The sequence below is a fragment of the Ictidomys tridecemlineatus genome, chromosome 15 (genome assembly GCF_052094955.1).
Source record: "Ictidomys tridecemlineatus isolate mIctTri1 chromosome 15, mIctTri1.hap1, whole genome shotgun sequence".
NCBI classification, from domain to species: domain Eukaryota; kingdom Metazoa; phylum Chordata; class Mammalia; order Rodentia; family Sciuridae; genus Ictidomys; species Ictidomys tridecemlineatus.
This window is the reverse complement of record NC_135491.1, coordinates 44,213,965-44,227,001: the sequence shown is the minus strand read 5'-3', so window position 1 is coordinate 44,227,001 and position 13,037 is coordinate 44,213,965. Positions and strand designations below refer to the sequence as shown.

The 13,037-nt window shown below is 44.5% G+C and overlaps 1 protein-coding gene across 11 annotated transcripts in view; it reads left to right on the top strand.

Annotated features, from left to right (window-relative positions):
- Positions 1 to 13,037, top strand: part of Agrp (agouti related neuropeptide) — a 55,899-nt gene that overhangs the window by 41,067 nt on the left and 1,795 nt on the right. For 5 of the 11 annotated variants that reach the window (XM_078032525.1, XM_078032521.1, XM_078032522.1 and 2 more), the window contains 4 exons: positions 1,994 to 2,073; positions 5,691 to 6,183; positions 6,530 to 6,609; positions 9,031 to 9,142. In XM_078032525.1, coding sequence (XP_077888651.1) covers positions 9,125 to 9,142 — 18 coding nt within the window. In that variant the 5' untranslated portion in view covers positions 1,994 to 2,073; positions 5,691 to 6,183; positions 6,530 to 6,609; positions 9,031 to 9,124. Of the gene's footprint in view, positions 1 to 1,993; positions 2,074 to 5,581; positions 5,600 to 5,690; positions 6,184 to 6,529; positions 6,610 to 9,030; positions 9,264 to 13,037 lie in introns of those variants that run through there. The other 6 variants (XM_078032528.1, XM_078032523.1, XM_078032527.1 and 3 more) reach the window with 5 other exon arrangements.

The following is a 13,037-nucleotide window of genomic DNA, read 5'->3' as shown; positions in this document are numbered from 1 at the left end:
CTCCCACACACACATAATTTCTAGTTTAATTTTCTTTCTAAACCTTTCCTTTCCTTCCCTCCCTCCCTCCCTCCCTCCCTTTCTTTCTTCTTTTTGTACTTGGGATTGAACCCAGGAATGCTCTACCGCTAGGTTACATCCTCAGCCCTTTCTTTCTTTCTTTCTTTCTTTCTTTCTTTCTTTCTTTCTTTCTTTTTTTTTTTTTTAATTTCAAGACAAGGTCTCACTAAGTTGCCAAGGCTAGCCTTGAACTTACAACCCTTCTGCCTCGGTCTCCCAAGTCAGTGGTGTGTCCAGCTGCATTTGAACATGTTAGAAATCAGAACTGGGCTTGTTGGCTCATGCCTGTAATCCTACAGTTTGGGAGGCTGGGGCATGAGGATCACAAGTTCTAGGCCAGCCTCTACAATTTAGTGAGGACCTGAGAAACTTATGAGACCATGTCTCAAAATAAAAAATAAAAAAGGTTGGGGATGTTGCTCAGTGGTAAAGTGCCCCTGGGTTCAATTCCAGGTACCAAAAAAAAAAAAAAATCAGAAATTAGCTAAGCATGGTAGTGCCTGCCTGTAATCTCTGTTATTTGAAAGGCTGAGGCAGGAAGTTTGCAAGTTTAAGACCAACCTTAGCAGCAGCTTAATGAGACTGTGTCTGAAAATAAAAAAAACAAAAAGGGATGGAGATGTGGTAGAGCACTCCTGGTTCAGTCAGTACTGCAGGGAAAAAATGTTCAAATGCAAACTGCAGACTCAGTAGTCTGCACATAGTCAACCTTCATATTGGCCATTCCCTGAAAATTTGTCACCTGTCAAAATGAGAGGGGTTATGCAGATGTTGCCACACTTGGCTAGATTTCCTTAGTGTGTGTGTTATTGTGAACTTTGGGAGAATCTGTTGTAGCTAGATTGGGGGTAGGATTGCATTTTAGGGGCTCTTGATACCAATTATGAATGGCGCTAATATCTGCTAATGATGTGTAACATCTCAGTGGATGTTTGAAAGACTGGGTGTGTATTTGTGTTGAGTTCCTGAGAGTTGTCAAAGGCACTGCTTAATTTAAAAAATGCTTTGCAAGCTGTGCATGGTGGTGTACACCTTTAATCTCGGCAACTCGTGAGGCAAAAGAATCACAAGTTTGAAGTTAACCTGGGAAACTTATCAAGACCCTGTCCCAAAATCTTAAAAAAGGGGTGGGGGTGGGGATGTAGTTCATGGCTAAAAACCCCCTGAGTTCTAGCTCCAGTACCAAAAAAACCCAAAATACTTTTACAAATGTGTCAGTGAAATAAAGTTGAGTGATGGCATGTGGACAATGAATTAATTAGGCTTCAATTAAGTTTAAAAAGAACTTTGGAGAAGTTTACTAATTCTGATCATCATCAATAATACACCAGACATTCCTTGTACCCTTCCTCCCATCATATGAAAGTTATCAGAACCAAAATGGAGTCACTCATGCCAAATCTTAACAAAATAGTGTTAGGATACCATAAGGAAGAGGGCTCTCACACACACTTGTATATGACCAAAACTATTACAAGTTCTCTCTGAAAACCATAACCTTGCACAAAGGCCTCCACAACCTTATACAACTTACTATACTTCAATAAAGATGCCTACCCAGCAACTGCCTATTCAGTGTTGGAACAATGTAACACTCTTTGGTTATACTTGTAGCCAAGGATAATCATTTCAAAACAATTTATGTTACCTTTCTCATCTTGCCTTTAAAAATCCTTGTCTTGGGGCTGGGGATGTGGCTCAAGCCGTAGCTGCTCGCCTGCCATGCATGCGGCCCGGGTTCGATCCTCAGCACCACATACAAACGAAGATGTTGTGTCCGCCGAGAACTAAAAAATAAATATTAAAAATTCTCTCTCTCTCTCTCTCTCTCTCTCTCTCTCTCTCTCTCTCTCTCTCCTCTCTCACTCTCTCTTTAAAAAAAAAAAAATCCTTGTCTTCCTGCCATGCATGGTGTGCACACCTGTAATCCCAGTGACTCTGGAGGCCAATGCAGGAGAATCACAATTTCAAAGCCAGCCTGGGCTAAATAGCAAGACCTTGTCTCATTCATAAGTAAGTAAGTAAGTAAATAAATAAATAAATAAATAAATGGAGTAGGGATATAGCTCAGTAGTAGAGTGCCCCTGGGTTTAGGACCATATGTACTTACAAAATGCCCTTATCTTCATTTGCCTCCCTAGGTGTGACTGTGATCATCATGTCATATATATCCTTCATTGTAATTCCTCATTTATTCCTGAGTAAATTAAATTCTTTGAAGAACCACTTTTTGTGTTGTTATTTAGTTGACACACTTGCTCTGCCCTGATGTGGGAACATTTCACTCAGGTCATGATTTGGGGGCCTCAAACTGAAATGCAGAATGTCTCATTCAAAACTATTATTTTCAAGATAGTGACAGCAGGGCTGGGGATGTGGCTCAAGCGGTCGCCTCGCATGCGTGGGGCGCTGGGTTCGATCCTCAGCACCACAAAGATAAAATAAAGATGTTGTGTTCACCGAAAACTGAAAAATTAATATTAAAAACTCTCTCTCTCTCTCTCTCTCTCTCTCTCTCTCTCTCTCTCTCTCTCTTTCTCTCTCTCAAAAATAAAAGTACAGGAGAGCATGAAAATAATCATGGAACCCCTTTTGAGCATGGAGCAACCTAAGATGCACAGATCTCAAGCCCAAAAAGCTGGTTTCTTGGGCTTGAGGTCTGTGCAGTCTTAGGGGGCTCCATTTCACTACTGAATTATACCTAAATAATTAATGTGTCCTTTAATAGTGAGATTCACATACTTGGGTACAATTTGCCCATCTGGACGTCAGTTGTATACCAGTCCAGGGTGCAGGGGGCTCTGTATCCTGTGTGCTTACTGCTGACTGGCTGTCCTCAGTGTGTGTATGTGTGTGATATTAATGTCATGGATTTTGTGCTAGATGTTTCTGGCATGTCCACCACCCCTGGAGGGACATCTTTATTGCTATTTAGTCAGTATTTCAGAAGCAGAGATAGACCTTCAACCTGGGGTAATTCAGTACAGGGCTGGAGATTTTTAGAAATTTGATCAGCATTCCTTAGAATACAAATCTGTGGGGCCATAACCCTGAACAGAGGAGACCAAATTAGAGGCTCCAGGAGGTTCCTAAAGGGGAGTGGGAATGAACATGCAACCACAAGGGGGCGTACATTTATTTATTCTATTTCAATTAAAGCAAAAACTAAATCTTTGCTTTTTTTTTATTAAAAAAGCAATGTGGGGGGGTTGGGCAGGGGGCAGGGGGCGCTGGGGTTGTGGCTCAGTGGTAGAGCGCTCGCCTAGCACATGTGAGGCCCTAGGTTCCATCCCCAGAACCACATAAAAATAAATAAATAAAATAAAGGTATTGTGTCCAACTACAACTAAAAAAATTATTTAAAAATTTTTTTGTAGTTATAAATGGACACAGTACCTTTATTTTACTTATTTATTTTTATGTGATGTGAGGATTGAACCCAGTGCCTCTAAACAAACAGTCAGCCACTGAGCTACCATCTCAGCCCTAAAAAATATTTTTTAAAAAAGCAATGTGTGGCTGGGGATATAGCTCAGTGGTAGAGTACTTGCCTAGCATGCATGAGGCCCTGTATTAGATTCCCAGCACTAAAAGAAAAAGGAGGAGGGAACAGTGTGTACTTATTACAGAAAATCAGGAAATACAAGCAAGCAAAAAACAAAAACACTCCTTTATGCATGGGAGTATGAGGGCCTATCTCCTTTTCTATTCACTAAGATTTCAGGCTGTCATGAGTAGAAGGATGCTGAGGGCCATTACCAAGTAGGAATGACGCATCGAAATTTCCTTGCCAAGCGTACCCCATGCTGCTTAGAGGACATTTGATGGGACATTGCATGCATGCTTTAATGAGGTGACCTTGCTCAAGGACCTAGGCAGATCCGGGTTTAGAGCTGATCAGGTTTGAGGAAGTAACCGGCTCCTCGAGTTTAAGGCGTTGCCAGTTTAAGATAATGGGTTTTAGGGAAGTTGGAAGTTGAAGATTATTGCTGGGATTAGGGTGTTCCTGCTGCTTGTTCCCGTTGAGTTCTCGTGAGATTAAAATGGGATTTGGAGAGAGCCTCGTGGAGTAGGTGAATTGTGCGGGAGATGGGAGAGCGCGATTGCCCCTGGACCTGTGTGGAGGTGGTGTGAGAGCTGGAATAAAGAATTGCTGTTTGAACCTACAAAGCTGTGAGTGCCTCGTGATTCTGGTGCCAAGCCGAGACATTGGCCTTTGGCAGAAGGAAGCTGGGTAGACAGATTCTATTTTTTTTTTTTTAACCAGAGATTGAACCCAGGGTCTCAACCACTGATCTACATCCCCAGACCTTTTTAATTTTTATTTTGATAGGGTCTCAGGAACTCACTAAGTTGCTGAGGCTGGCTTTGAATCTGCAATCCTCCTGCCTCAGCCTCCCAAGACACTAGGATTATATGTGTGTGCCGCCAGACCCAGCTAGACAGAGAGATTCTAAAGAATCTCCTCAGTCCCATGATCCGGTATAGCCCCAAGAGTGCCCTGATGACAGGTGTCAACTGCTGCACTGCCCCTACCTCCAAATGTTGTCACCTGTTAGAACCCCAATAGCAGCAGGGTATGGTGATGCATGCCTGTAATCTCCTCTGTTCAGCAGCTCGGGAGGCTGAGATAGGAGAATTACCAGTTCAAAGCCAGCCTCAGCAAAAAGCAAGGTGCTAAGCAATTCAGTGAGACCCTGCCTCTAAATAAAATACAAAATAGGGCTGGGGATGTGGCTCAGTGGTCATGTGCCCCTGAGTTCAACCCCTGGTACCCCTCCGCAAAATTACCCAAATAGCCCCAAACCCAGGTAAAGAGGCTGCCAGAGGCCATGCTGGGATTGAGGTGGGGTGAAAGATGGTGTAGCCCAGGGTTATTCTTGCCTCCTTTCCTCCAGGAGCTTTAGTACCTAGCAAAATAGGATCAAACCCTGCAGATCCTTCAGCTTGTGGTGGGCACAGCAAACTATAGACCACTCTTGCCCTTGCTGATGGATTCCCTGCCACAATTATTTTTCATACCCTTCCCCTACTTAGTCCCTACTCTGTACCTGATTCACACTTCTCTCAGACACCCATTATACTTGGCTCCCACAGGGGCACAATCCTGACCATTTCTGAATCTCAACCAAGTAAGCATCCCCTGGGAGATGCAGCATGCCCACTCCATATGAGTCAGGATGTGAAGCATATGACACCTTCAGCTGATTGTGAGGAGGACATGGTGAAAAGGGAGAACTTTTAAACGGTAGGTCCTAGACATGAAGCCCTGAGGCTTAAGCCAGAGTGAATATGCAGTATAAAGAGTTACCACCATGGGCTGGGGATGTGGCTCAAGCGGTAGCGTGCTTGCCTGGCATGCGTGCGGCCCGGGGTTCGATCCTCAGCACCACATACAAACAAAGATGTTGTGTCTGCCGAGAACTAAAAAATAAATATTAAAAATTCATTCTCTCTCTCTCTCTTTCTCTCTCTCTCTCTCTCTCTCTCCCCCCCCCTCTCTTAAAAAAAAAAAAAAAAGAGTTACCACCAGGAGCAGGTAAGCTGCCAAGCAAGAAACAGAAGCCCAAGGACTAAGGGAAGGAAGGATCAGGGAAGGTCCTGAAGCCCACTCTGTCTTGTTTTCACAGACCCTGCATCCATTCAGCTAGTGAAGAGCCAGGTATGGGAGCTTCTGAGAGGCAAAGACCTATCTCTGCTTGTCAACAACACAGAGCCTTTGACATCTCATCACTGGATGTAGCCACAGTAGCCAACATGCTGCGGTCATACCAGAGCCACACTGTGGGCCCCCCTGCTCTTCAGCCATGTGAAGCACCTCCCTTCTTCTTGCTGGCCAGACTTACACCCTGCCCTTGGGCTATTGCTTTTCCTCTATCCCAAGGGCCTCCGGCAGGGGAGGGAACATGAACAGGTCCAGGCAGGGGAAGGAATACGGCTCCAATTCCCCTGATACCTGCTCCTCTGCTAAGTCATGTAGACCTTTCCATGGAATAACATCAACTTTGTTTCCAGGTGAAGAAAATATTTTTTTTTAATATTTATTTTTTAGTTTTCGGCGGACATAACATCTTTTGTTTGTATGTGGTGCTGAGGATCTAACCAGGGCTTTACGCATGCCAGGTGAGCCCGCTACGGCTTGAGCCACATCCCCAGCCCTGCATAAAATATTAATTGCTGAGGCCTTGTTCCTTCTTGCCTGCACCCCTTTCCTTTGTCCCAGGCCTTTGGGTCACAGTTGAGGAAAGCTGCTAGGATCCATCCCCTGAAAAACCTGAGCAGGATACAAGCTGCCATTTTCAACCTTTGTAGCATTGTAGGCTCTATGACAAAAATTCTGGGTTGGGCCTGCAGACACAATGTGTCTTACTGCTGTAGTAAGGTAACAGGAGTGGGAGGACCTGGGATTTTGGTAGCATTTAGGATTTCCTTAGGTTGGTGTAGCCCTTCCAGTTCATTCCTCTTCTAGACTGCTCTGAACATACTGACCTGGTGCCAGGCTCTGGTTGAAGGCAAGGAAGACATCCTGTGTGCCAGCATCCATTCCAGGTGGGTGAATACCCAGATGGCCCATTCTAATTTGCACACTACAAGACAGTTCTCTAATTCCCAACATTATAGCCCTGCAGGAATATGAGCACAGGACTGCTCAGCTGGGTTCTTAGGGAAGTCTAGCAAAGATATCAGCTCAAAATCTGGCAAAGATGTCAGCTCAAAGCCAGGCATGGTGTCACAGGCCTGTAATCCTAGTGATTCAGGAGGCTGAGGCAGAAGGATCGCAAATTTGAGGCTAGCCTCAGCAACTTAGATCCTATCTCAAAAAATAAAAAGGGAGGAAAAAAGATGTCAGGTCAAGTGATGTCTATGGCTTTGAATTCCATTTTGTAAGGGCTATCAATGGCACGAGGGGTATACATTGTCGTTGGGTCAAGTTTCCCAGGATGGTTGACTAATGGAGTATGGAGTGTTGAATTCTGGGGTCTAGGATGCACATGGAGGCTACAGATAATAGAACCCACAGTGCCATGAAGTGTGAGAGGTTATGGAATGGGGAGAGGCATACTACAAAAGAGGTTGTGGGTTGGAGGAGGAGCAGATTCTTTGTGGAATCCTGGGGCACACACATAAGTGTCATCTCCTAAGCATGGGCAACTGATGGGTGCCATTTAGATCCTTGAAGGTATGGGGTCCAGCTTCTCTGCCCCCCCCCCCATTTGAGCTCAGTTTGTCTATGGGCCAGAATATGGCCAGGTGGCTTCAGTTCCACGTGTGCTCAGCTGTGTGCTCTGCAAGCCCCACTGAAGGTGAGAAAAAATCCATCCAGCACATGCTGATGGTTTAGCTCACTGAGAAAGAAGCAGGCGTCTTCCTGGACTGGCAAGGCCAAGTCATTCCCTATGGAGCATCTTCAAGAAGTCAGTCAGACCACAAGAACTCCAAGGGAGCCATATTCTTAGTGTTCCATTCCCAGCCCTGCTCCCTTTGCTCCCAGACTCTCAGTAAGCCCTTAGTATTTGTACCAGGCTCTGGCACACAGTAGACATTCAATAAATATTTCATGGATGAAGAAATGAGCCTGTCTCCACACTGGCTTCCAAGGGTCAGTACCCATTGGGTATTCCCTGAGGCTGAGATGTTCCTCTCTCTCTGACACCCCAGCACTCCTTGGCCTCAGGTCTCAACCACAATATCATATGAGGAAGATGGCATTGAGCTTTGGAGTTAGAAACAGTGACAAGGATTCTTTAAGCTCAGTCACATCAGAATCACCTGCAACATCTGTTACAAACTCTGGTAGCTGGGTCCTGAGAATTTGCCACTCCTTAAATCTTGGCAGGACCAAATTGACATTCTCACCAGTTCCTAGGTTAGGCTGCTGCTGCTGCTGCTGCTGCTGCTGCTGCTGGTATGAGCCCCACATTCTGGGGACCCACATGTTTAGACACACCTGAAACAGAGGCTCTCAGAGCCCTTCCCCTGTCCTTGGCCCTACCTTTTCAGAGCTCTCTGATGAAGTGTCCACTGCTAGTATCTGCCTTTGAGATGCCAGGCCTTTCTGAGCTCACTGTAGAGGCTGATCAGAAATACTAGGAGTTTACACTCCCCATACAAGCCTCCAGGAAGCATGGGAGGGAGTTGCTGTAGATTGACTCCAGCTTCCTCTTGCTTTAGGTGGAGCCCCTCTGAGGCCTGTATTCTGAACTTACCTCAGGGCTCCCCCACCCCACCCCATATAGGGATGGCCTGAGGAGGATGACTCTCACCCAGTTGGGAATCCTCAGGCCCTCCTCCCTTCTCTTTACTGCAGCAATAAAATGTCCTACCTTCAAGGGTTAAGGGTTGTGAGTTCCCTTTGTCAACTCTAGGAAGTAAACCCAGTCCAGAAGGACTCCTGGAATTTCTTCAGCTGTTACTTGGTTTCAGGGAGAGAAGAAGTAGACTGAATCCCTTAAGCTTGGAACCAGGAAACTGAGGGTGTGGGAGGCTGGAGGTTGTGCTATTGGAAACCACAGGGACTATTAGTATGCCTGTTTTGAACAGCTGTACAAAATCTGACCTAGAAGTTAGGGGAGATCCTTTTGAGAAGCTCCCTCCATCTTTAGGAACCCCCTAAGTGTCTTGCCAGGATACCCAAACTTTCCCAGAAGACCTCACCATGAGTCTCCTGAATCATAAATATATCCCAGGGACACCGGGAACTCTCAGGGAATTGGAGGAAGTTATTATGTTTGGGCACTGCTCCAAACAAAACTGGGAATGGGCATTGGGAAGGCAACCAACTATAGCTGCCCCACTGAGTGCTTATAAAACCAAGAGGTATGAAATAAAACCTCATCTGAAACCAGCCCTATATTTGGGCTTCTTCAGTTATTTGAGCCAATAAATTATTTTTATAGTTTAAGACAGTCCAAATCAAGTTTTGGGTTCAATGCAACTGATGTCTTCTCATTGATTCTATTTCTCTAATAGGTATCTGCCTTGAATGGAGGGTTACCAATAGTCTTTGAGCATTCTAGAAGGTCTTATCTTTAAATCCAATGGTGGGAAATAGAAAAGACTCAGAATGTCCTTAAAGGACCAGGTAAGGGGCACCTGTCTTATGGAGATGCTTTAATGTATTTGATATCATAACCTCTAAGAGGCCATTTATTATTAGACAGTCCATTATTTTGTGAACTTTTAATAAAAAAATGAAAAAAGTGCTCTTTATTGAGTTATAACATATAATAAAATGTACAAATCTTTTCTTTTTCTTTTTTTGAGGTGCTGAGGATCCAACCTAGGATCTCATGTGTGCTAGACAAGCACTCTACCACTAAGCAATACACCCTGCCCCCAAATGCACAAGCCTTAAATGTGCATTTTTCAGTTTAATGAAATTTTATATATGTATATACCTGTGTAACCACCATATCTCTCTCTCTCTCTCTCTCTCTCTCACCCACACACACACACACACACACATACACACACACACACACACACACACACACACATACACACAACAAAGTGAGAAAACACCCTTTGGAGTGAGAAGTATACTGCAGGAGGGAAAAGACCCCTTTGTTTTTACAGAACATCCATACCCTCTGGTTTCTCCTCCCTGGAGTAAAGGCCCCAGCCTCAGGAGGTAGGCTCTGTAACCCCCAGGTCTCCCAAATTCCCCACCAGAACATATTTCTGAAAAGTTCTTTAACCAAATGTTTTCCTGAAAACATCAGGCTGGTGGTTCCTGACAGTAAAATTATCCATACAGTGTTAATGCTCATTCACAGAGGGTTCTTCTATAGACTACTATAGGCAAGAAGGAAAGACAAATGTGAGGACCAGCCATTGAACCTTATGTTGCTAGAAAAGGTAAAAGCAAAACCCAAGTGGATTAGAAAAGACATGTTTATGTTGGCATTAATAGAGAATATGAATACTGGATTTTGATGATATTAAAAAATAACTTGAATTTTTTTTTCAATATGGTATTGTGCTTCTGCCTTTTTTTAAAGCACCATTTTTGGGAAGCATAACAAAGCATTTGCTGATAAAATGATATAAAGTTGGGGATTTATCTCAAGATAAATCTGAGTTGGGAGATTATGTAAATGAAACAAAATTGTTTGTAAATTGGTGATTATCAAAATAGGATTACAGTACCTGGGTTTCATTATCCTATGCACGTTACTTTTATGTAGGTTCAAAATTTTCCATATCAAAAATGAAAAACAAAAGGAATCTTAAGGGCTGGGGATGTGGCTCAAGAGGTAGCGCGCTCGCCTGGCATGCATGTGGCCCGGGTTCGATCCTCAGCACCACATACAAACAAAGATGTTGTGTCCACCAAAAACTAAAAAATAAATATTAAAAATTCTCTCTCTCTCTCTCTTAAAAAAAAGTAAGTATATTTAAAAAAAAAAAAAGGAATCTTAAAAAGAGCAGGGTAGAACTAGGGATGGTTCTCAGGGGCAGAAGGCTTGTCTAGCATGCGTGAGGTCCTGGGTTCAATCCCAGCACCAAAACCTCCCCCTACAAAAAAAAAAAAAAATGCAATCAAGTGCTTTGAGAGAAGAAGGCCCAAGAATGCCGGAGGGTCTGTAGGACCTGACTAGTCACCTACCTCAGCAGAATCCAGGTGGGAGTTGGCCAGGGAAGGCTTCCTGGGGGAGAAGACTTTTTTTTTACTCTCTTGAAACTTAAATGAAGTTGGGGAGTGCCAGGCAAGGGACACTACCTGTCCCTGGGACTCACAATTGGCGTATTCTTTCCTATGCTGTCTTGTTTCACTGCCTAACACATGTTCTGCCCCAAACTTGCCCAAAGGCCCCAGCCTGGTAAACAATCAGTACATTCTTCTCACTCAGCTGGAGCTGGGGAGACAGTTACTCCATCGTGAAGCTCCCTAGAATTGGATCAGTCAGTGAGTCAGTCATCAAACACCTATAACCATAATCATGTTGTACAAACCTCTGTGACAGTATTGGGCTCAGATCATAGCAACAGGCGCCCAGCAGCACTCATACTGCCCATGAATCTGGAGTCCAGAGGAAGAAATAAACATTTGTTTATTCCCTTTCCCACTCCAAGCTCCTTTTGCTCCCCACATGAACTGTATCACCCATCCCCATCCCTACCACTGAATTAGCTCAAAATATGGCCTATGGGTTGGTTTCTTGTCTTAGCTCAGTATGTATACATATATCTATAATTACTTCTATGTTCACCTTTCCAAATAACCAATATTTGGTTTGATTTGTCAAAGTTTGTTACATTAAAAGTTTCCTTCTGTGAGTTGGGGTTGTAGCTCACTGGTAGAGTACTTTCCTCGCATGCAGGAGGCCCTAGGTTTGATCCTCAGCACCACATAAAAGTAAATAAATAAAAATAAAGATATTGGGTCCATCTACAATAAAAAAACATTTTTTTAAAAAAGTTTCCTATTATCATTTTCTGTTTTCTTTGGTGCTATGGTTTGAATATGGTTTAATTGTGTCCCCTCAAAGGTTCATGTGGGGTGGCAGTATGGAGAGGTGGTAGAGACTCCTAATGGGAGGTCCTAAAGTCATTAGGAAACTACTTCTCTGGAGACCCCTTGAGCTCTTGTTAGAGGATTCTTGTAAAAAGAGCAAGTCATTTTCAGGATAACAATCCTTGGAGCTCAGAAAGCCACTTACTGTTGCCTGGATGTGGGAGGAAACACTGAGGAATCAGGGGAAGCCCCTCTAAGGAGACAGTTCCTGAACTGAGCCCTTAGGATGATCCAGTTAAGGGCCAGTCCCCTATTCTCCTCTATGACTAGGGTTGGTGATTTGGAAAACAGACCTGGTGTTGAGATCTCTCTGGCAGTTCAACTGACCTTTCTATCCCAGAGGCTGTAACCAGGCCTGGTGGCTCACTTCAGTGCTTTCTCTTTTCTAGAATGATGCAAAGTAAAAATATCAGACACCTAGGTGTGCTTCCATCCTGATTGGGTCACTTGGGACTCAGGAAGGGCAACGTATCAAATGTACATGAGATACTTTGCTCAAATTCTTGTGCCTGGCACATCCCTGAAGGTACTGGCTAAAGAGGTGTGGAGCAGGGAGGGACTACATGTTGGTTGGAAAAGTGCCCTACTGATTCTGAGCACCTAGATGGGCCTGTTCAGTAACCATCCTAAGGAAAGCATTTCATGTCTGGGACAGGATGTCTTCCCACTCCAGCACTCAGCTGTCTTCACCTGCATGTGTGCACACAGATGTATCAGCCCTGTGGGAAGCAACAGACAGGGGCCAAACCATGATCCTGGTCAGGTTCAGTAGAGGAGACAGTCAAGCAAACCAACCATCAAAACAGGGTGGCAGTCCAGTGCAGTGGTTGAAACCTGTAATCTCAGCTACTCAGGGGAGAGAAGCAGGAAGATGGCAAGTTTGAAGCCAGCCTTGACAACTTAGTGAGACCCTGTCTCAAAATAATAAAAAATAAAAAGGACTGGGGTGTAGCTCAATGGTAGAGCACCCCTGGGTTCAATCCCTAGTACTGGGATGGGGGACATTTTTGTAGCTCACAGTTTGGGAGGGTGAAAGCCCAAATGGCATAGAGTAGCAGGCTTGGCAAAGGTCCCATGGCAGATGGCAGGAGTGAGTCACTTAAGTGGTCATGTCTCCACTGGGAAGCAGAGAGAGCTGCTGAGGCCAGCATGGACACAGTATTCATCTGTGGAAGGATCTTGCCATAGGCCCACTTCTGCAGAGCCTCCTCCCATGAAGATGGCACACAAATGCCAATTATTGGTGTTGACTACAGGCAAAGGCTGCCATATGGGAATCTATGATTTCCACTTGCTTCTAGGAGTATTTCTTCAGGCATCTTGCTCAGAACAGCCTGTGTGGACTTGGTCTGCAAACCCTGACAGCCCTTTCATCCTCTCCTGCTGCCTTGGGACAGCCTTGTTTGTGCACTGGGTCCTCCAAGCTGATTCAGTCTGCATCCTTTTACCAGATGGACAT